The sequence below is a fragment of the Nyctereutes procyonoides genome, unplaced genomic scaffold (genome assembly GCF_905146905.1).
Source record: "Nyctereutes procyonoides isolate TBG_1078 unplaced genomic scaffold, NYPRO_anot_genome, whole genome shotgun sequence".
Lineage (NCBI taxonomy): Eukaryota > Metazoa > Chordata > Mammalia > Carnivora > Canidae > Nyctereutes > Nyctereutes procyonoides.
In genome coordinates this window covers 32,060,331-32,082,928 of record NW_026575142.1, presented here as the reverse complement: position 1 = coordinate 32,082,928, position 22,598 = coordinate 32,060,331, and the positions used below count along the sequence as shown (strand labels likewise).

At 43.8% G+C, this 22,598-nt stretch overlaps 1 protein-coding gene across 1 annotated transcript in view; it reads right to left on the bottom strand.

The window, feature by feature from the left end:
• Positions 1–660, bottom strand: part of DNAH5 (dynein axonemal heavy chain 5) — a 297,281-nt gene extending 296,621 nt beyond the window's left edge. The window contains exon 1 of the mRNA XM_055308486.1: positions 565–660. Coding sequence (XP_055164461.1) covers positions 565–576 — 12 coding nt within the window. The 5' untranslated portion in view covers positions 577–660. The remainder of the gene's footprint in view (positions 1–564) is intronic.
• Between the last annotated feature and the right edge of the window lie 21,938 nt (positions 661–22,598).

Here is a 22,598-nt window from a genome sequence, read left to right as displayed (position 1 = left end):
GAGCCAGTCCCGGCCAACAAACTTGACCCGAGGCCGGCTCCGCCGCCCCTGGCTGTGTGCCGCCCCGGGCCGGGTCCGAGGCTCGCCGGGGATGGGGGGCTGCTCCGGCGCTTCGCGGGCCTGCGGGCGGCCTCCGCACAGCCACGGGCAGAGGGCGCGTGAGCAGGTCAAAGACGCAGCGTCGGGCCACTGCCCGGACCGCGGCTCCTGCAGCCCGTGCGCGCCCCGCGGGGCACCGCCAGCCTCGACCGCGGAGAAGAGCCGCCAAACGGAAAGCCCAGACACTCTAGCCCCACAAGCTCCCGGAAGCGCTTGCGGAGCCCGAGCCCAGAACCCAGAACCCAGAACCCCAGAGCCGAGCCGGAGCCGGAGCCCGAGCCGAGCCAGAACCAGAAGCCCAGCCGGAGCCGGAGCCGGAGCCGGAGCCCGAGCCCGAGCCCGAGCCCGAGGCCGCCGCGCCCAGCACCGCGCGCACCGGGCGGGCGCAGCTCGGAGCTCCGGGGCACAGCGCCGCGCAGGCGCTGCGGGGGCCGGCGGCCGTGGGGGCCGGCGCGCGCAGCCTACCCGCGGTTCCATGGCGCCGCGCTCCTGCTCCGCTGCGGAAGACGCGCCGGGGCGGGGGCGGGCGGCCGTGCAGGGGCCCCGCCGTCCCGGGCCGCGCCGCTCCCGGTTCCTGGAGGCGTGCGCTCCGGCGGCGGGTCGGCCGGCTCTCGCGGCCGTTTGCGGCTCAGGCCGTTGCCATGGCGACGAGACACGCTCCGCCGGGACCCGCCCCCTCCCCCGCCCCGACCCCGGCCCCGGCCCCGGCCCCGGCTCCGGCCCCGTCCTCGGGCTCCGCCCCCCCAGCTGTCCCCTCCCCTCCCGCTCCCCGCGCTCTGGCGCCTCCTGAGGCCCCCGCCCCGCCCCGCCCCGCCCCGCCCGGAGGCGCGGACCCGCGGAGCCGCAGCGCAGGAGCCGGCGCGGGGCGCCGGGCGCGGGGCGCGGGGCTGCAGCGCTCGGGGCCCGCGACCGCCCCTCGCCGTTGCCCCGCAGCTTTCTTAGGGCTCAGCCCAGCGATCCTTCTGGCATCAGCCACGCCCACTTATTTGGAACTTGTTTAGATGTCGAAATCTGTGTCTAGCTTCAGGGGAAGAATCCTCAAAATGGAGTTTAGAGTGTTCGAGCTTTAACTCTCACATCTTGCCAGAGTCTCGAGTCGAACTCGGTTTCTCCCGCGCTTTCCTTGCCCAGCGCCTCCAGGCGGAGTCTTCAGCTCGGAGCTCAGTGGGAAGGGGTGACCTTGAGCCTTAACCTGGAGGTGACAAAGCTCTTTCCCAAATACTATCTGCCTGTGGAACAAGACCTGCACTGGCGTGTGTGAAGCTCCCAGGAACTTTGCCTCAAAGAACTTTACAAAGGAAAAAACCCAGTATTCCGTATGTGCAAACTCTCCTCACATTGGGACTAGCACTGTCCATTAGAAATATATTTGCCACAGGTGTGAATCTGTATTTTCTAGAAGCCACATTTTAAAAAGTAAAAAGAAACCGGTGAAATTAATTTTAATTATATGTTCATTTAATCCAATATATCCAAAATATTGTTTGTGCAAATCAACATAAAAATTATTCATGAAATAAGTCAATCGGAGAAGGACAAACATAACGGTCTCATTCATTTGGGGCATATAAAAAATACCGAAAGGAAATAAAGGGGAAAGGAGAGAAAATGAGTGAAAATATCAGTAAGGAATGCAGAACAGGAGAGACTCCTAACTCTGGGAAACGAACAAGGGGTGGTGGAAGGGGAGGTGGGGAGGGGTGATGGGCACTGAGGGGGGCACTTGACGGCATGGGCACTGGGTGATACGCTGTATGTTGGCAAATCGAATTCCAATAAAAAAAATTATTCATTAGATGGTTTTCATTCAAAAATCATACTCACTCTTCGAAATCTCATACGTATTTTACACTATAGACACATTTCAGTTCCAACTAGCTGCATTTCAAATGCTCCTGCGCTTATGTCTGGTGGCCCGCATTAAAGCAGTGTAGGTCACCTAGACTATAAATTCTAGGAAGACGAGCCCCAAATCTCCTTGAAAAGGAAAGGATTACACTTGCTCATAAGGGCTACTAAATAGATGAACTCTTGAACAAACGATCAGATTCTTTCTAGGAAAAAAAATCCTTAAGCACTATAAACTCTAAACACTCCTTAGGAACTAAGATTATTAGAAATGACTTTTCTTTTTCTTTTTCTTTTTTTTTTTTTTTTTTTTAAAGATTTGATCTTTTTAAGTAATGTCTACACTCAACATGAGGCTGGAGCTTTCAACCAGAGATCAAGAGTAACAGGCTCCACTGACTGAGCCAGCCAGTCATCCCATGATTCTTTTTTTATTTTTAATTAATAAACCTTATTTTTTTAGAGCAGTTTTAGGCTTACAACAATATTGAGCAGAAAGAAATGACATTTCAACTGTCTGATTTTGTAGGTGATTTGTGTGACTTTGTCTACAAGGGGCCTCTTTGCCCAGTGATGCTCTGCCCGTTGGCCTAAAGGGAATGCTGACCTGGGACTTGAGGTAGCAAGGTTCCATCTGCCCCTGCTCTCGGGGACTGCACAGTATCCTGTCTCATTAGCGTATGTCAGAGTTAATTGTGCACCCTATAAATCACCTTAAAAGAGCTTAGGACTCAGCCCTCAAAAAAAAAGTTACTCTTTTAATAGAGGTGAAAAGTCAGCTTGGCCAGAGAAGATAGATAGCCCCAGGCAAAAAAGATGTCCCTATTGGGTAGGTCTGAGAAGGGCAAATGACAGTTCATAGTTTTCTAGAAGATTATTATGCAATGACTCATTTTATCTTAAAACACCCTCTAGCAGTGCTTGGGTGGCATCACTGGTTGAGCATCTGACTCTTGATTTCTGCCTGGTTCATGATCTCCGGGGTGGTGGGATGGAGCCCTGCATCTGGCTCCACACTTAGGACAGAATGTGCTAGAAATTCTCTCTCCCTCTCTCTCTGCCCCTCACACTTGTGTGCTCTCTCTCTCAAATAAATAAATAAATAAATATTCTTAAAAAAAAACACTAGTTTCTAAACTTGGCCATTATAACATTGTCGCCATATTACAGAGGAGACACAGAGAGAGATAAAGAGGCTTGCCAAAGGCCATGTTACCCAAAGAGTAGAACGATTCTGTGAGCACTGGCAATTTGGTCCAACCTGGTACCTAACCTCTAGACTAATGAGATGACAGAAGGTTGGGAAGGTGAGGAGGTAGGTGGGAGCGAGAATGAACACTGCTGAGATGGTGGCACACCAGCACAGATCTGGCTGGTTTCAGAAAGAAAGCTACGGTTAACATAGTCAATTTAGTCCTATAGTTTTTTGGTTCATGCCATCTCAGGCAAAATTTGTCTTTGGTCTATCCTTCCTGCTAAAAATTATTTGCTCCCGGAGCAGTATATGTTGTTCGGATCCTTAAGCTAGAGCCAGCTTTCTTGGGTCTGGCCTGGGTCCAGGCCTTTCCTAGACATTCCGGTCCAGGACTTCCTGCCCTGGGCACCACCCTCTGAGGACTCCCTCTGGCTTCTTGACTAATATTCTAGATTAATTCCAGCAGTTACTAGTTATTGGGCAGATAGCTGTCTCAGCCAGCTCTCTACCCCTTCCACAGCCATACTCAAACTTGATCTCCCGGAGATGGAGTCAGCTCAGTGACGGCAACTTTGAGTAAGATGACAGAGTAGCCAGGAAGATGCTTGAGCAGGGAGGAGACTGCAGTTTCCTTAAATCCTGATGCTCTGACCATGGCCAAAAATGATCCCACAACGGGAGGAATTAGACCAACCTGTTTCATGGGAAAAAAAAATCAATTTCTTTCTTTTCCTAAAATTTTTTTTTAAGATTTTATTTATTTACGAGAGAGAGAGAGAGGAGAGAGAGAGAGGCAGAGACACAGGCAGAGGGAGAAGCAGGCTCCATGCAGGGAGCCCGACGCAGAACTCGATCCTGGGTCTCCAGGATCATGCCCTAGGCTGTAGGAAGCGCTAAACCGCTGAGCCACCGGGGTTGCCCACTTCCTAAAATATTTTAAAGTAAATCTCAGACTAAAACTCTCACTTAAATTTGGTCTTTTAACAAGAGATTCATCCCTGGTGCCTCTGATGCCCAGAACACAGTAGGTGCTCAAAAAAACAGCTCCTGATTATAAGAAGACCAAACAAACGAACACATGATGGTTGCTGTACTGTCCAGACACACAGAATCGAAGACATCAGGACTAATTGCATAGAATTGTAAAATTCAAATCTGACAACAACCAAGTGTCAATTATGATTTCATTTTATAGAAAAGATTATGATTTTATTGGAAAAAAAAAAAACGACTGACTTGCCAGAAGCCATATAGCTGTGTATAGACTGAGACAGGACAAGAAACCAAGTTTTTTTTTCTATACTGTGTTTTACAATATATTTAAAAACTTAAAAATCAGGGATCCCTGGGTGGCTCAGTGGTTAAGTGCTGCCTTTGGTCCAGGGCATGATTCTGAAGTCCCGGGATCAAGTCCCACGTCGGGCTCCCTACATGGAGGGTGCTTCTCTCTCTCTGCCTGCGTCTCTGCCTCTCTCTCTTTTTCTGTGTCTCTCATGAATAAATAAATAAAATCTTTAAAAAAAAAAAAAAAACTTGGGATCCCTGGGTGGCGCAGCGGTTTGGCACCTGCCTTTGGCCCAGGGCACGATCCTGGAGACCCGGGATCGAATCCCACATTGGGCTCCCGGTGCATGGAGCCTGCTTCTCCCTCTGCCTGTGTCTCTGCCTCTCTCTCTCTCTCTCTCTCTCTCTCTGTGACTATCATAAATAAATAAAAATTTTTAAAAAATTAAAAAAAAACTTAAAAATCATGCATTTCTTTTCTGGGTCTGATTTTCAAAATCACACTGCTTTACAGTGCTCTGTCAGCAGTGTAACATCCTATGAAATTGATTTTATTGGTCTGTCACAAAAATCATATACTAATAACTTACTCTAACTTTATTCTTTTTTTCTTTTTAAAGATTTTATTTATTTATTCATGAGAGACAGAGAGAGAGAGAGGCAGAGACACAGGCAGAGGGAGAAGCAGGCTCCATGCAGGGAGCCCAATGTGGGACTCGATCCGGGTCTCCAGGATCACGCCCTGGGCCGAAGGCAGGCACTAAACCGCTGAGCCACCCAGGGATCCCCCTATTCTTTTTTTTTTTTAAGTTTATTTTTTTTTAGTAATCTCTCCACCCAATGTGGAGCTTGAACTCATGACCCCTAGATAAAGAGTTGCATGCTCTTCCAACTGAGTCAACCAGATACCTCTCTTATTTAATTATTTATTTGAGAGAGAGAGAGAGAGCTCACATAAGCAAGGGGAGTGGCAAGCAGAGGGAGAGGGAGAAGCAGGCCCCTCCACTGAGCAGGGAGCCCAATGCAGAGCTGATCCCAGGACCCTGGGATGGTAACCTCTGCCAAAGGCAGATGCTTACCCGACTGAGCCACCAAAGTGCCCCTCTGATTTTATTTTTTAAAAACAGATTACTGGGGGCAGCCCCGGTGGCGCAGTGGTTTGGCGCCTCCTGCAGCCTGGGGTGTGATCCTGGAGACCTGGGATCGAGTCCCACATCGGGCTTCCTGCATGGAGCCTGCTTCTCCCTCTGCCTGTGTCTCTGCCTTTCTCTCTCTCTCTCTCTCTGAGTAAATAAATAAATAAATCTTAAAAAAATAAAAATAAAAAATTATTATAAAAAAAAACCCAGATTACTGGATAGAATTTTCTTTAAAAAAAAAAAAAAAAAGGATTTATTTGTGGGAGCCCAATGTGGGACTCGATCCCACATCTTCAGGATCACGCCTTGGGCCAAAGGCAGACACTCAACCACTGAGCCACCCAGGCATCCCTGGATAGAATTTTCATAACTGTTTTACTTCCCTATTTTGGGGGAAAACTTTTGTTCCTGTCCTAACTTTTGGGCTAGCAAGCATCAATAGACAGTGAAGGAATTAGCAGTTCACAAATCAATATGAGTGCAAATTATAAGACTCAGCAATGAGAGAAGTTACTCTTGGTTGGCTAACCCCCCCACATTTCAATTGTTTTCTTCTTTGCCTACCTCTCCTATCTATGCAGGAAATGGTACTATCTCCCAGGCTCTCTTGCAGTTGTAGGTGACCACGTGACATGGTGTGGCTGATGAACATTATTTATTTTTTTATTTTTTATTTTTTGATAAACATTATTTAAATGACAATCTACTAGGACTCCTGCGGACACTTGCTTTCCTCACAAAAGACACAAATGTAGTTGTCCCTTTGATATTTTCTTCCAGCTGGAATGCAACTGTGATGCGGGAGCTGTTGCCATCAGCCATGTTAGGAATACCTAGTCAGTTTGGGTTGCTGTAACAAGGTCCCATCGAGGAGGTGACTTACGAACAACAGAAATTTATTTCTCATAGTTCTGGAAGCTGAAGTCCAGGATCAGGGTGCCAGTATGGTCTGGTTCTGGTGAGAGCTCTCATCCAAGTACAGACTGCCTACTTCCCATTGTATCCTCATACAGCAGAAGGACAGCTAGCTAAGTCTCTGGCCTTTTCCTTGTGAGGACATGAATACCATTTATTAAGGCTCCCCTCTCATTACCTAATTGCTCCCAAAGGCCCCACCTTTGAATATCATCACATTGGGATTAGGGTTTTACTGCATAAAATTGGCAGAGGGTGGCACAAATATTCAGTCCATTGCAATGACTATGAGGGAAAAGCCCCTTGAATTACAAAACTGTTGGTTTTATGTCTTCGAGTCTCTGAACTGACAGTAGTAACTGCCACCCCCAGACCCACTTGTTATATGGGAACTCAAACCCCCATTTGCTTAAATCTTTATGTTTTCTGTTCCCTGCTACTGAAAACATTCCTATGTGATAGGGCAACTGCCAATCTTTAGATTTTTTGTGGGTTGATTTTATTTTATAAATATGAGTTATAAATTGGACAGTCACAAAGTAGAAGTAACTTTGAACACTGTCCCTACCTGAGGGGAGGTGGCAGGGGTCAAACAATCTGTGAATAAAATCTCCAGTAGGTTTTGCGGAGATCCACCCAAGTACCGGGGTTGGGTGGGTGGCATCATGTCTACTCCATGACTGCCACTGTCTTCCTGAGTGACCGGAATCTCACTCTCTCACTCTTTGAAGGTAGAAGATTAGGCTTCTACAAGGCTTGGAAGCTGTTGTAGGGATGTCTACTCCATGTAGGTAAGATGAACTGAACAAAGCCTCCTGGCTCAAGTGGGTGCCAGTCCAGCTGGAAGATGAGCAGATGCCTGGCAGCCAACCATCCTTGGGATGCTTTTGTCTGATGGTAGGGAGAAGGGCTGCAGACATGGCTCCTCTGCACAGGCATTACTTCAGAGATGCTCCTGTAAGGATCACTCTGTATGTGCCCCTTTTTCCCTCTGGTCCTCCATGGTCCACAAGGCCCAAGGACACCATCCCCAGGTGCCCTCCAGCCACTTGGCTCCTCGGCCTGCACTTCTGCATTACTCAGTGCTGCTTCCCCACTGACAACAGCCAGGTACTCCAGCATGACTGCCCCATGGAGTCTAGGCTGCTACAGTCATGCTGGCTTTCACAGGGGTGGGTGCTAGGAGGGACCATCCTGATTCCTTGCCTATATTTGGAGAATTTCCCACCAAGCAGAGCGTCCTTCCCCAGAAGCACCAAAATACTCTTTCAGATCCCCTTACTGCCAGGATATCAGTAGGTCACCTAGGTATGACCAATAAATTGCACCAAATTTGGACTTGAACCAGGACCTGGTGACCCCAAAACACAGGACAATAGGGAATATGTTCTGGCAGAGGGTGGCAGCAAGAACAACTGCACTGAGTTTCTGAGGCAGTTATGGCAGGTGGCCTCCTGCACTGTGTACCCAGCAGTCAGTTGGGGTGGTAGTAATATGTATCCTCAACAGAGATGCTGCCTCAAAACCATCTCTGACCCATTCCTGGCTCCTACTGATAGATCTTCCTGGCCACTTTCCAAACCTTACTATCCAAGTTTCTCACCTATTCTGAGCTCCCCAATATCTTCTCAATATGTTTCTTTTTTTTTTTTCTTCAACCAGCTGTCATAGGTGTATGTTCATGTTGCTTGAAATTAAGAACCCTGATTGAGACAGCCACATATTTGGGACTGCCCATTCTGTAATTCCCTTAGCAGCATTAACACGGGGCTATTGTGTGTGTGCTATACTTTATTAAAGTGTGGAAATACTAGTGAACAGAGGAATTACAGAAGTAAGGAAGGAGAGGTTTTTTTAATATATATAATATATATATATATATATAAAAGATTTTACTTATTCATGAGAGACACACACAGAGAGAGAGAGAGAGAGAGAGGCAGAGACACAGGCAGACGGAGAAGAAGGCTCCATGCAGGGAGCCTGACATGGAACTCAATCCCGGGTCTCCAGGATCACACCCTGGGCTGAAGGCGGTGCTAAACCGCTGAGCCACCCAGGCTGCCTGGAAGGAGAGATTTTAAAGTAGCTTAGTAAATATAATCTCAAGTTTGGGGGAGCAAATTTTAAAAAGTTAAACTCTTGGGGCACCTGGGTTGCTCAGTCCGTTAAGCGTCTGACTCTTGATTTCAGCTCAGGTTATGATCTCAGGGTGGTGAGATCGAGCCCATGTGGGGCTCTGCGCTGAGCATGAAGCCTGCCTGAGATTTTCTCTATCCCTCTCCCTCTGCCCCTTCCCTACGCCCAGCTTTTGCTCTCTTTCTCTCTTTCAAAAAATAAATAAAAGTAAAATAAAAAGTTAAACTCTTCTAAGGAGAGTTTCCTTGTAGGTAAAATGAGGCAATTTGCTAGTTCCTAGCCTTGTTTACCAATTTTAAAGGTGCAGCAAAAAAATGTTTTTATTAAAAAAAAAAAAGATGTAGCAATCAGTTTTACCAGAGAAACAGAACCAGTAGGATACATATATATGCGCACATATCTGTGCTATGTGCACCCACACACATATATATGCAAACTACATATATTATATATATTAAATAGGTCTATTTCAAAGAATTGGCTTTTATGGGGGCTGGCAGGCCCGAAATCCCGGTGGGGACAGACTCTCAGCAAGGTGAGGCTGGAAACAACCAGTATAGGAACAGAAGCCACAGCCCCCAGGCAGAAGTTCTTCCTTCCCAGGGGAAGCACAGCTCTACTCTTAAGGCCTTTCAACAATTAACCTGTTGCTCAACAGCAATCTGATATAAAACAAACACAAGAGAGATATATTTTGAAGTGGCATTATTTGCAAAATTTTAGTGATACAAATACTTTTATAATTAAGACTCTACGGGGCAGCCCCGGTGGCGCAGCAGTTTAGCGCCGCCTGCAGCCCAGGGTGTGATCCTGGAGACCCAGGATCGAGTCCCACATCTGGCTCCTTGCATGGAGCCTGCTTCTCCCTCTGCCTGTGTCTCTGCCTCTCTGTGTGTGTGTGTCTCTCATGAGTAAATAAATAAAATCTTAAAAAAAAAAAAAGACTTTACCTTCCACCAAAAGTAAAATCTGATAAAATTAAAAAGTTAAGCACACAGGATGAACACTTTTTTTTAATCCATCTGAGAAAATATAAAACTGACACAGAAGGATTAAACTAAAAAGGTACCCATTAAATAAGAAATAGAAAAGACTTTTCCATCGTATTTAATATTTGTAGAATCAAGGTTTGCCAAAATATTTCTGTCCAAAAATGGGGAAAGTATTACCCACCAAATCAGTGTACAGACTGATCAGTACCTAACACTGAAATGTTACACATAACTTGAGTAATGCAATTATTGTAAGTGTTAAATGCTAACATGAAACATGTATAATAAAATTACATTTAGGGCAGCCTGGGTGTCTCAGCGGTTTAGCACCACCTTCAGCCCAGGATGTGATCCTGGAGACCAGGGATAGAATTCCATGTCAGGCTCCCTGCATGGAGCCTGCTTCTCCCTCTGCCTGTGTCTCTGCCTCTCTGTGTGTGTCTCTCATGAATGAATAAATAAAATCTTTAAAATAAATAATAAAATTACATTTATTTTTTTGCCAAGGTGCAATGTTCTAATAAAACAATAAAGCTTTTGGGGATCCCTGGGTGGCTCAGCGGTTTAGCACCTGCCTTCGGCCCAGGGCATGATCCTGGAGACCCGGGCTCCCTGCGTGGAGCCTGCTTCTCCCTCTGCCTGTGTCTATGCCTCTCTATCTCTCTATGTGTCTCTCATAAATAAATAAATAAAATCTTTAAAAAAAATAAAGCTTTCTAAAAAGGATACAGGCTTTTTTCTTTTTTTATTATTTAAATTCAGTTAGCCAACATATAGTAAGTACATCATTAGTTTCAGATGTAAAGTTGTTATTCATCAGTTGCATATAACACCCAGTTATGTATCAAAACAAGGTTTTCCACCTATATCTGAATATAGCCAACTGATTACTTAATTTTTTAAAAAAACTAATGATGAAAAATAAAAATGGTATAAATGCATGAAGAGTTCCTTGTTATTTAAGTTACCTTTACATTGTATATTTCAGTTTGGGCCTTTAGGTTATGGCTAAACATCATCAAAAACAAATGAAACAATCTATCAAAGAAACAGCTACTTTCTGACATTTGAATGACTTTACTAATAATTTTTTTTAAAGTAAGCTCTTCACCCAACTTCAGGCCCAAACTCACAGCTCCCAGAACAGGATTCCGCCACTATATTGACTAAACCAGCCAAGCACCCGACTAATAATTTTTAATATTCAAGTGTTAAAGCAGTTGTTAGCCAAATTGACAAGAGCACGTGTCAAAGTTCCATTTCAAATTTTCCACAAGAGGGGGGATCCCTAGGTGGCTCAGCGGTTGAGCGTCTGCCTTCAGCTCAGGGCCTGATCCCAAGATCCGGGATCGAGTCCCACATCGGGCTCCCTGCATGGAGCCTGCTTCTCCCTCTGCCTGTGTCTCTGCCTCTCTGCCTGCCTCTCTCTCTGCCTCTGAATAATTTTTTTTTTAAAAAAGGGTTAAAAAACAAATAACTGATCTGCTCGTGGATTTTTTTTAATTTGGGGGGAAATGCACCTCACTTGAATTATCATTTACCATTGATTATGGTATAGACTCTGAAGGTACAAGTTAACTTGCAGTTTTCTGTCCAATAAAAATGAAAATGGCTTCTGTCTGGGAGAAAAGATCATCACAAAAGCTACCATTTTATTGTGCCATAGGACATTAACCAATTTTGTATCTAACTCTGCATTCTTAATTAGGCATGCTTCCACTGATGACATTCAATATTTCCCATGATTTTCTGAACTAGCTGAATCTATCATTATTAAGTTAAATAAATCTTTGATACATGCTGTGTTGCATTTATATAAGAATCACATTTTGAGATTTTTTAAAATTATACATTGATATGATACAATGCAAAATATGCCTTGATGACATCAGACTCCTCAAAAACCAGATGGTCAAGAGAGTGAGTAGGTAGGCACATAACTTTTCAGAAAGATTTCTAATGCTCCTTAAAATCTATCAGAAAATGGGATCCCTGGGTGGCGCAGCGGTTTGGCGCCTGCCTTTGGCCCGGGGCACGATCCTGGAGACCCGGGATCGAATCCCACGTCGGGCTCCCGGTGCATGGAGCCTGCTTCTCCCTCTGCCTGTGCCTGTGTCTCTGCCTCTCTCTCTCTCTCTCTCTGTGACTATTATAAATAAATAAAAATTAAAAAAAAAAGAAAAAGAAAAGATTTTAAAAAAAAATCTATCAGAAAATTGCTCAAGAGGGCCACCTGGGTGGCTCAGTCACCTAAGCGGCTGCCTTTGGCTCAGGTCATGATTCCGGGGTCCTGGGAGCCTTACTGTGAGGCTCCCTGCTCGGCAGGAAGTCTGCTTCTCCCTGCTTCCCTCCTCTGCTCCTGCTCTCTCACTCTCTAAAGTAAATAAATAAAATCTTAAAAAAAAGAAGAAAATTGCTCAAGAATGCTGATTATTTCTCAGAAGGAGTATAAATTATGCCTGTAAAAATTGTAACAGATCTTGTTTGAGACAGTTTTCTTTCTCAGTTGCCATTTTGAATTGGGAAAATGCTGTGTATACCCTTTACCATCAATTGACAGAAATAACCATAGAATTACACTCTTTCATGGGATGATACTGGAGGAGGATATCAGGAAGAGTTTATGCTAATGAATTCCTAGAATTGGGCACTTAAAAAATTCTCTTGCCAATCAAGTGGAGACTTTGTCACATGCCTCTGACATGCTTCATTGTCTTTACTGCCCTTTCTGAAAGCTCGAGCCAAAAAAGAGAAAATGACTTTCAAGATGTCTTATCTTTGTCAAGCTGCTTGGATGAAAAGTAACAAAAGCCCATGCAAATAGACTTCAGCAGGGAGGATGAGGGGCAGGGAGGCTATAGGAGTATCTCAGGAACCAAAGGCAGGAGGTGTAGCATGGAGGCAGGATGGAAGCAGGTGGCAAGTTCACCTGTGTCTCTACAGTGCAAGCTGATCAGTCCCTAGCTTCTACCTCTTTTTGAGTGGCTTTCCCTACATCACTTTGCCTCTTCATGCATACAGCAGGTTGCTGCTCTATGATACCCCAGTTTATGGGTCCTTACACTCAGCAGACAGATTGTCTTAACTCCAATTCCTAGAGAGAAAATCTTAGCTCCAGCGTTTACCATGGTCCAAATAGCTCTGGCCAGTAGATCCAACAAGACCTAGGGACCCATCCCCAATGGAGGGAGGACAGGCATGGAATGAGCAGACACCCAGTAGGTATCTACTACAGACCAAGAAGGACGTCTGCAAGGATGGCTCTCTTCTCATTCTTTCAAACTCCATCTCACACCAAAACATTCCATCTTATCTTTTCATCCATTCATTCATGTATTCGTCAAACACACAGCCTGCACTGGGCATGTGCCAGGGGCTATAGTGGGTGAGGAGGGGAGATGAATAAAAAGGAACCCCCACCATTTTTAACTGTCAGTAAGGGAGCATTTGTAAAGTCCAATGGATTCCTTGAACAAACAAAGACATTTTTAAAATCAAGGAATAAGTATGGCCGAACATACTAAAACTTCAGATTTTTCTCTCAAACCAGTTTTTTATTTGATCCATGGAGCATGTATGTGGCCCCTGCAGACAATCAACAATAGGGCTGCCAGCAGTTTCTATGTCCTAGTGCTCTTAAATTAAGATAATCAAGGTCAATCTGGACAGGCAAATGGTTTTTTAAAGTAATGTAATTACAAAGTTGGACTTTAAGAGACTTAAGCAGTAAATAAAGACTTAAATAAAATTAATATTTTACTTTAATGTAATTTAAAACTTAAATGAATCTCATTTCAGGCCATTCGTCATTAGTACCGTTGAAACAATCACCATTCAGTCTCTTGGGTTTGGCTCACCAGGACAAGAATATATGATAAGATCTTGGGGAAATGCTGTTTCTTCCAAAATGACTCTGCCAATCCCATGTGCGTAGGTAAACTTGGGGATAGACCCAACCTCAAGGCTGTAGATGTACAAAGTCTCATGATTCAGTTCCACAAGCTGGACATTTGGGGTAATATAAACAAAAGCTGGGCTCCAGCATGTCTTTTCATTGTTTGTAAAGAAGGCATTTGCCGAGTAAATAAATGCTGTATACAAAACTTATCTGAGGGGGAAAAAATTAGCCTGTTGAACCCTTCTGTAATTATGGTTTTCAAATATTTGTAAGTACCACAGAGAACCACGTATTCATAAATCATTGATACATTAATTGGGAAGCATCCTTATATATTCATCAAATCTGATTCCCTCAGGACTCCTGCGCTAGGCAATGCTTTTGCTATCCTGGGCCTAACTGCTGTTGTGTATTTAAAAGTAAAAAATACTGTTATCTCTTTTTTCTTTTTCTTTTTTTTATGACATGCTGAAGTTCACTCATTGGTCTGACTTAGTGAAAATTACAGATGTGTGCTTTTTTATGTTTGTAAATATTTGGAAATTCCATTCGGTTTTCCTTATTTCAATTGCCCTCCTCTCTCTCCACAGTAGTTTGGCAGGAGTGAGGATGGGGTACTCAGCTGACCAAGGCAGGAGCTGGGGTGAGGTGCTCTAGGCTTGGGGTGCCCAGGGACCCCCGAATCAAGGGAGGGGCGGAACACAAAAGTGCAGAAAAGCTGACTTCTGAAAAGCCACAGAGGCAAAGTTAGAGTTAATCAGTCCTAAGGAAGTCTTGATCCAGACTGAGCTTGATCCATTTTTCCAGAAAGATGAGGGGACTGGGAGCAGAGCAGGGAAGGGTGCTGAGTTTGAGGAGGCTTTGGGAGAAACTGCCCTGGAACACCCAAGGCTGTCACAGCTTGTCTTCCTGAGCACTCAGGGAGCTCTTGGCCATTTTAAAAGATATCTAAATGAATGATATCAAAAAGCAATCAAATTTTTTAAATGACAGAATCACCCAAAAGGAATGAAATTCTTCCGTCCGGTTAACTCCTATCTTAGCTTTAGGGCAAGTTTGAGAAGGTTAAATTCAAGCAATCAAGATCTCCTTTCAGCTTCTATGAGGTTTAACAATGCAGATGGCATCCGGTTTAAGCAGCTGAAGACAAACAGGTCAGGTAAACACTGAGCTTACTAAGTATCAGTAAAGCACTGATACTAAGATCCATTCTAGTTTCACCTCAACCACATCTTGGCAGTGTTTGAAGAAGGGCAGCTAAATGTCTTCCTTTTTAAAAAAAATCTATTCTAATTTTTTTTATTCCTTGGTGTCATAAACAAATATACCTCCCTTTAAAATTTCTTTAAAAAATAATTTATTGAATGAAGCCAACATTTGGGGAAATTCTCTGCCAGACAGTGAGCATACAATGCTCTTTTTGGTGCTCAGTCTTCCAAAATGTTCATTTGTTTTCCTCTAAATCAATGCAGAGGTGGTTGTGTAGATTTTACAATGTGAATAATAAACAGGGTCAAAATCCTAGAAAGTTGTAGACCTGGTTCAAGTTAAATAAGGGATCCACCATTCTCATTTTTTTTTATTTGTTTTAAGTAGGCTCTATGCCCAAGGTGGGGCTCGAACTCAGGATCTGGAGATCAAGAGTTGCATGCCAGTCAGATGCCCCAAGTTTCCTCCAATTTTTTTTTCTTAAAATTTTATTTATTTATTCATGAGAGACACACAGAGAGGCAGAGACACAGGCAGAGGGAGAAGCAGGCTCCCTGCAGGGATCCTGATGTGGGATTCCACCCCAGGACCCCCCATCACGCCCTGAGCCAAAGGTGGACACTCAATGGCTGAGTCACCCAGGCAACCCAGGATCCTCCATTCTTACATTCATTATAGAAATGCAATGATTATATCACTATTTTCAAAAATAGCTTTCAGGAAATGGATTTTCAAAGAATTTTTAGTTCTAAGAAACATGTGTCCACCAGTAACAATTTCATTAATACCAAATGGTACATATGCCTTGAAATGTAGCAAGATCTATTTCCCAAATTCCACAGGCTGAAGGTACTAGAACGTGTATTCTGGGTCCTCAATTTACTAGAGCTTTATTTTTGTTTGCTTAAAAGGCTGCACCACACACAATGGGGGATGTGAAGAAGAGGGTTAATGTTCAAGCTACTTTGTGCATATTTTAACAAGATGTGATTTAAAATCCTGAGAAGCACAGACGGTTGATCAAGTGTAAGAATTGTGATGGATGAAAGATCACATATGAGTGCTTATTAGTTCAATTACAAACATCAAATACTATTTGGATTAGCATCCACTATATTGTTGTTTCGTGTTTTTTTTTTGCAACAAGTTAATGGCTGATGACATTACAGTTCAACAACACATTAATCTATTTTATGAAAGACTCATTCTCTCCACTTTCTTTGCTCCTTTTGGCAGAATTTAATAGTATATAGAGGGATAGAAGTTCAGTAGCATCTCATCACTCATTCTAGAGGATCTTTCCAGGACCCTTTGTGATACTGTGGTTTATAATAAGAAACATATTTTCCTTCTTCCTTCCTAAAACTCTTAAAATTTCCTGTGGTGTTAAGGATAAAAGTGCCTTTTGTTATGTTAATGTGATGACTTTTGGAAAACACCTAAGGAGGGGTGCTGGTGGCCAGAAGAACCAGCCATGTGATTAGAGGATTGAAATTTTCAATCCCACCCCCCTCACACCCCTGACCTCCAGTGAGGAAAGAGGGGCTGGAGATTGAGTGCTATCACTGGCCAATGATTAATCAATCAACCCATGCAATGAAGCCTCCATAACAAACGAAAAGGACAGATTTGGAGAGCTTCCAATTTGGTGAACACCTAGAGATGCAGAGAGAGTGGCAATTATTCCTATGCAACTCTGGTTATTACTGAGTTGTATCCTTTCATAATAAACTGATGATCTAGTAAGTAAAATGTTTCTCTGAGTTCTGTGAGCCATTCTAGCAATTAATCAAATCCAATAAGGGGTCATCAGAGCCTCTGAACTACAGTCAGCCAGTTGATCAGAAACACAGGCCACAACCTGTATTTGTGTGATTAACATGAGAAGAAAAGGGATCCCTGGGTGGTGCAGTGGTTTGGCGCCTGCCTTTGGCCCAGGGCGTGATCCTGGAGACCCGGGATCAAATCCCACGTCGGGCTCCCGGTGCATGGAGCCTGCTTCTCCCTCTGCCTGTGTCTCTGCCTCTCTCTCTCTCACTGTGTGCCTATCATAAATAAATAAAAATTTAAAAAAAAAAAAAAAAAAAAAACATGAGAAGAAAAGGAGGGTGGAGAGGGAAAGTCTTGAGGGACTGAGCCCTTAACCTGTGAGATCTCACGCCACCTCCAGGGAGAAAGTCATAATTGAACTAAATTGCAGGACACCTAGCCGAAGTCTGAGAATTGCTTGGAGTGGGGGAAAAACCCACACACTGGAATTAAAGTCAGAATCAACAGTCCATTCTACATTTCAGGTCTGACAATATGGTCAACTATTGGAGCCATAGCCAGCTCTTTGCAAGTGGGTTGCCTTGGTACCGCCTCTCCTTCCTACACATTCCACCTGTTTTCTATGTCTTGCCTGTTACACTCAATGCCTATGCATACAGCCCATCCGCAGATTCAGCCCTTTCTGAACTTTGAAATCACTAGAAGATCCATAAGGAGTCCAGACCAGGCCTAGGCTCTGCTCAGGCTTGACTCTTATTCTAAACACTGGTCTTTTTCTCTGCTCCATTGAGTGTCTTATCTTGTTTAATTTTTTTTTTTTTTTTAAGTAAGCTCTACTTCCAACCTGGGGCTTGAACTCATGACTCTGAGATCAAGAGTTGTATGCTTTAGTGACTGAGCCAACTTGATGTCCCTGCCTTCTCTTGTTTTGTGCAGGCTCTGCTCCCAGTTAAGACCAGAATCCTCTCTTGCTCCTTCAGGCACTTGGCATTTCAGACCTGGGCTTTGTATATCTACACAGGAGAACCTTGGAACTGCACATCAGTCTGTGGGTATGGTTGTGAGCCTATAAATGTAAGCAAGAGAATTCACCATCAAAATTCTTCCTTATTTCCCAGGTCCTAGGAGGTGTCTTTTAAAAGAAGGTATTAATTCTCTCTTAACTTCTATTTTTTTAATATATTTTTTTAATTTTTATTTATTTATGATAGTCACACACAGAGAGAGAGAAAGAGGCAGAGACACAGGCAGAGGGAGAATCAGGCTCCACGCACTGGGAGCCCGATGTGGGACTCGATCCCGGGTCTCCAGGATCACGCCCTGGGCCAAAGGCAGGCGCCAAACTGCTGCGCCACCCAGGGATCCCCTCTCTCTTAACTTCTAATCAGAATAATGTCTGTGTCTGTGATCCCTGGCTCCTGATATAGTTCAGGATTTTTTAGACATGTATGACACAGACTAGGAACCCATGGGCAACTAATAAATATAAAAGAGTGAAACTCTTAAATAATGAGAGTACGGATGTGCAAAGTATAGGGATCAAGGAAATAAGAACATTTGCAAGTGGTAAGTTAGTTCTGAACGCATCTATGTAACTGTAGGTAAAGATGTTTAAACGTGTGTCTGTTGGGTAGGGGACTGTACATTAGTGTAGGTGGGTACACGCTGTATGTAACTAAATCTGTGGGTCTAATTTTCTCTAATTCAATTACTTCTTACAATGACCTGAAATCACATGGCATTAAGTAACTATGGAATAAATAAATAAACAAACAAGTTATTCTTTGATGATCCAAGCATGGAGATTTTAGTTCCTGGTAGCATCTAAAGATAACCATGAACTACTTCACCTGAAGCAAAATTAGTGGAATCATTTCATTCTCTGCCTGTCCAGATCCTCCTTGTCCCTTGGACTTGCATACCCATCATCTTTTTCCAGCCTTTGGGTTCTTTTTTTTTTTTTAAATGCTTTTTTTTTTAATTTTTTTATTTTTTTTATTTATTTATGATAGTCACAGAGAGAGAAAGGGGCAGAGACACAGGCAGAGGGAGAAGCAGGCTCCCCGCACCGGGAGCCCGATGTGGGATTCGATCCCGGGTCTCCAGGATCGCGCCCTGGGCCAAAGGCAGGCGCCAAACCGCTGCGCCACCCAGGGATCCCCAGCCTTTGGGTTCTTATGTGTCACCACTATTTCTGAACTTCTAACTCCCTTAATGCTTGAGAGTCTCATTTGGCCACCTTCTTATGTTCTTGATAAGACTGTAAAATCATGGAGAACATGATATTTTGTCACCTCATGCTTTATGCTTTGAAGTCTCTTCAGAAATATGGATAGAAGGGGGAAGATAAAGAGACTAAGAGAGCGCATGAAAAGATGCTCAGTATCATTCATTATTACTGTATTGGTTATCAAAACCACACTGACATAGCACTTCACACCAAGATGGCTAAGATAAAAAAGACAATAGTAAGTCTTGGTAAGATTGTGGAGAAATTCATTGCCCTGGTAGGAGTGCCAAATGATACAGCCACTTTGGTTGATGTTCTGATAGTTCCCCCAAACCCAGCTATTCAACTCTTTTTTTTTTTTTTTTTAGAGGGGATGGGGACAGGCAGAGAGAGAGAGAGAGAGATCTTAAGCAGGCTCCACATCCAGTGCAGAGCTCAACACTGGGCTCAGTCTCACAACCCTGAGATCATCACCTCAGCCAAAATCAAGAGTTGGGCACTTCACTGGCTCACCACCCAGGCGCCTCCCCTTCGCAGCTATTCTATTCTCAAGTAAAGACCCAAGGGAATGAAAATCTATGTTCAAACAAAACCATAATAGCCAAATGTAGAAATGACACAAATTGTTGAATAATATATTGCTATATGGAAATACTGCATTATCTAGCCAACTGATGAGTGAAAAAATGTGGGATATTCACAGAATGAAATATTATTTGGTGACAAAAAGGAATAAAGCACTGATGCTCAGTGGAACATGGATGAATCCTGAAAGTATAATGCTAAGTGCAAGAAGCACTTCTTCATAGAAGACCACATATTGTATGATTCCATTTATGTGAAACATCCAAAATAGGCAAATCCAGAGACAGAAAGTATATTAGTAGCTGCCTGGAGCTGGGGAGGAGGGCAAGGGAAACGGAGAATGATTCCTGATGGAAAGAGTGTTCTTTTTGAAGTGTTGAAAATATTCTACAGTTAGATTGTGATGATGGCTGCACAGTGTTGTGAATATGCTAAAAATTACTGAACTGTATACTTTAAATGTGTGAATTTCATGGTATGTGAAAAATAAATATCAATAAAGTCATAAAAATGAGAGAAGGAAATGCTTCATGTGCTTTAAGGTCAAGTTAGTTAGACACCTTCTTGAATGTAAATACTAACATAATGAATAATACTCTCAGTAGAAATAAGCCTCATAAGAACAGCATTTTCTCTTTTTCTCAAGAATGTATTGGGCAGCCCCGGTGGTGCAGCGGTTTAGTGCCGCCTGCAGCCCAGGGTGTGATCCTGGAGACCTGGGATTGTCGGCCTGCTTCTCCCTCTGCCTGTGTCTCTGCCTTTCTCTCTGTCTGTGTGTCTCTTATGAATGAATAAATAAAAATTTTTTAAAAAATTGTTTGTTTGTTTGTTTGTTTATTTATTTATGAGAGAGCATGCTTGTGTGCACACGCAAGCAAGTCAGGGGAGGAGCAGGGGAAGCCAGACAAGCACACTCCTCACTGAGCTCACAGTCTGATATGGGGCTTGACTTCACAACCCTGTGATCATAACCTGAGCTGAGATCAAGAGTCAGATGCTCAACCTACTAAGCCAACCAGGTGCCCCGAGAGCAACATTTTTCTAATGGCAACAGATTTCCTTGTTTGGTCCATTCTAGGATTAGAATCTTAAAGTAATAGCTAGGAGGGAGCCCCCCAGTCAGAGAATTATCTGTAACAATACTATGGTTTTGGTAAGAATGACTGAATTCATACCATGGAATGAAAACTAAATGTAGTTTACAATATAGTTGACTTAAGCATAATTATACATCCCAAAAGATAATGATATAGAGCAGGAGGAAACCAACTCAGAGTTAGTAATTTCTGACTTCCCCACTTGGAACTACATGAGGGCAAGAAAATAGTTTCTATGTTGGTCCAGGCAGATTTTTCATTATTCCAATTTATGAGGGTTCTGGTGGGTGTTTCTGTGCATCCCATAACACTCCTGTCTCGATCTGATCAGTCCTCCGATGTCCCTTTCTTGTTTTAGAGCCCCTATTATTTTCAGAAACCTCTCATTCACAGCTCTAACTTCATTTGTCCTCCAGGACTTGATCAGCAGTGTGCCTAAAACAATGTGAACCCACAAAGGACCTACCGATAATGTCTTACTGACCCCAAAATAGCTTCAGTTTCTCTGTGGGTTTATGTTCTGCACTCTTACTGGACCTCAGCCAGGTACAGCACTCAGGCATTCCACCTCGTTCTGAAGCCTGTAAAGCCTTTACTTTGGGCACGAAGAGTGATAGCTCAACCTTCCTCAGAATCAGTGACTGTGATCTTTTTCTGGATGTCCCTGAAAGACACTAACACAGAGGTTGACCCCAGATGATAATTGCTTGGGTTGCCCTGGCACCTGTGATAGAGGGGACAATGGGCTGCTGTACATTCCTTTTTCTCCTTCCTTCCGCCCTGTTTCTTCCTGCTGACATTCTTTCTGGACTTTTGGTTCTCCAGAACCGCCATGGCCTCAGTCTCCCCAGGTGATGAAGTCCTAAGTAGGGAATTCACATCCCGAATTTTGCCACAAGTCTTTGAGATGGGAGCAGAGCACGATCCAATCATATTAGTCAGAAGGAAGGGGAAGGAGAACAGAGTCAGAGGCCCTATTGGACTATAATACCTGACACCACCCAGAGCACAGCAGAGAAAGGAGTTGGGGTCAGGACAACAACTCCTGCTTTGTGGCCGTCTAACTGCTGATGGCAAAAATTCCAATGAGCTGAGTGGTCCCACTACACATTTATGTTTTCCATCTCACAGCTGGGCTCTGAATGCTTCTTGACAATCATTTCCCTAATTATGACATGATTTTCTTTCCAGTCTTCTCTGCCACTGTTACAAACCTTCATTTCTCTCCGCTCCCCACCTCCACCTCAGCCCCTTCCCTCCTCACAGGGGGTTTCACCTTCAATGAAAAAGAGACGTATGTGCTGTGAACTCCACCAGCATCCCTTCCTTTAGCTCCAAATTCCTTCCTCTGCTCCGTCTTGGGTCACCTTTTCTCCTCCTGGTCTCTCTCAAGGAAGAATCCTGAACATCACCGGGGCTCAGCTCCCCACCCCTTATCAAATAAATAGGTTATGCAGAGATGGAGATTCAAATTCTGGGACTGCCTCTTACCAGCTTTTCAGCCTCCAGCGGGGGTGAACCAACCCCTCTGTGGTTCAGTTCTATCATCTCTCAAGTGGGCTAACAAGAGGACTTACCTTAGAGGGCAAGAGTAAGGATTTAATCCATTCTAATTAATCTGGGTAAAAAATTTAAGACAGTGTTGGCACATAAGCTCTCTATAATGTTCACTATTATTATCATTGTGTATTAGTATTAATGTGAATTATATTTTGTATATGGTAGCAATAACTAATGTGTATTAACATCGATAATAACTCATTATTATTTGTGAATCTTCAAAATGGCAATGTCCCATAGGTGATGCCCAAATTCTATTATCTGAGGAGCACCTGCTAACAGTTCCCTAGAATAGTATTCTCTTGCACAGCTGTGCTATCAGTCTTCTCTATCCCTCACTCTTCACCACCAACTCCTTCCAAAGTGATCTGTAGGCCAACCCCTTCCTCCTGCCTTATGATCTCTCTTTGCCCTATAATCTGGCCCCCACCCCCATGCTTCTATGAAGGATATGTTTCGTGGAGAAGCTTCCAAAGTGTAAACAAACGGACCTTGTCTTGGCTCTCTTCTTACTTGACCCCACAGACTCTGCTATGTTCATTATTGCCTCCCTAAAACTCCCTTCTACATTGACCCACAGGACATTATTCTCCTCCCCACCACTCTAAGCATACTGCTCCCTTACCAACTTCGTTATT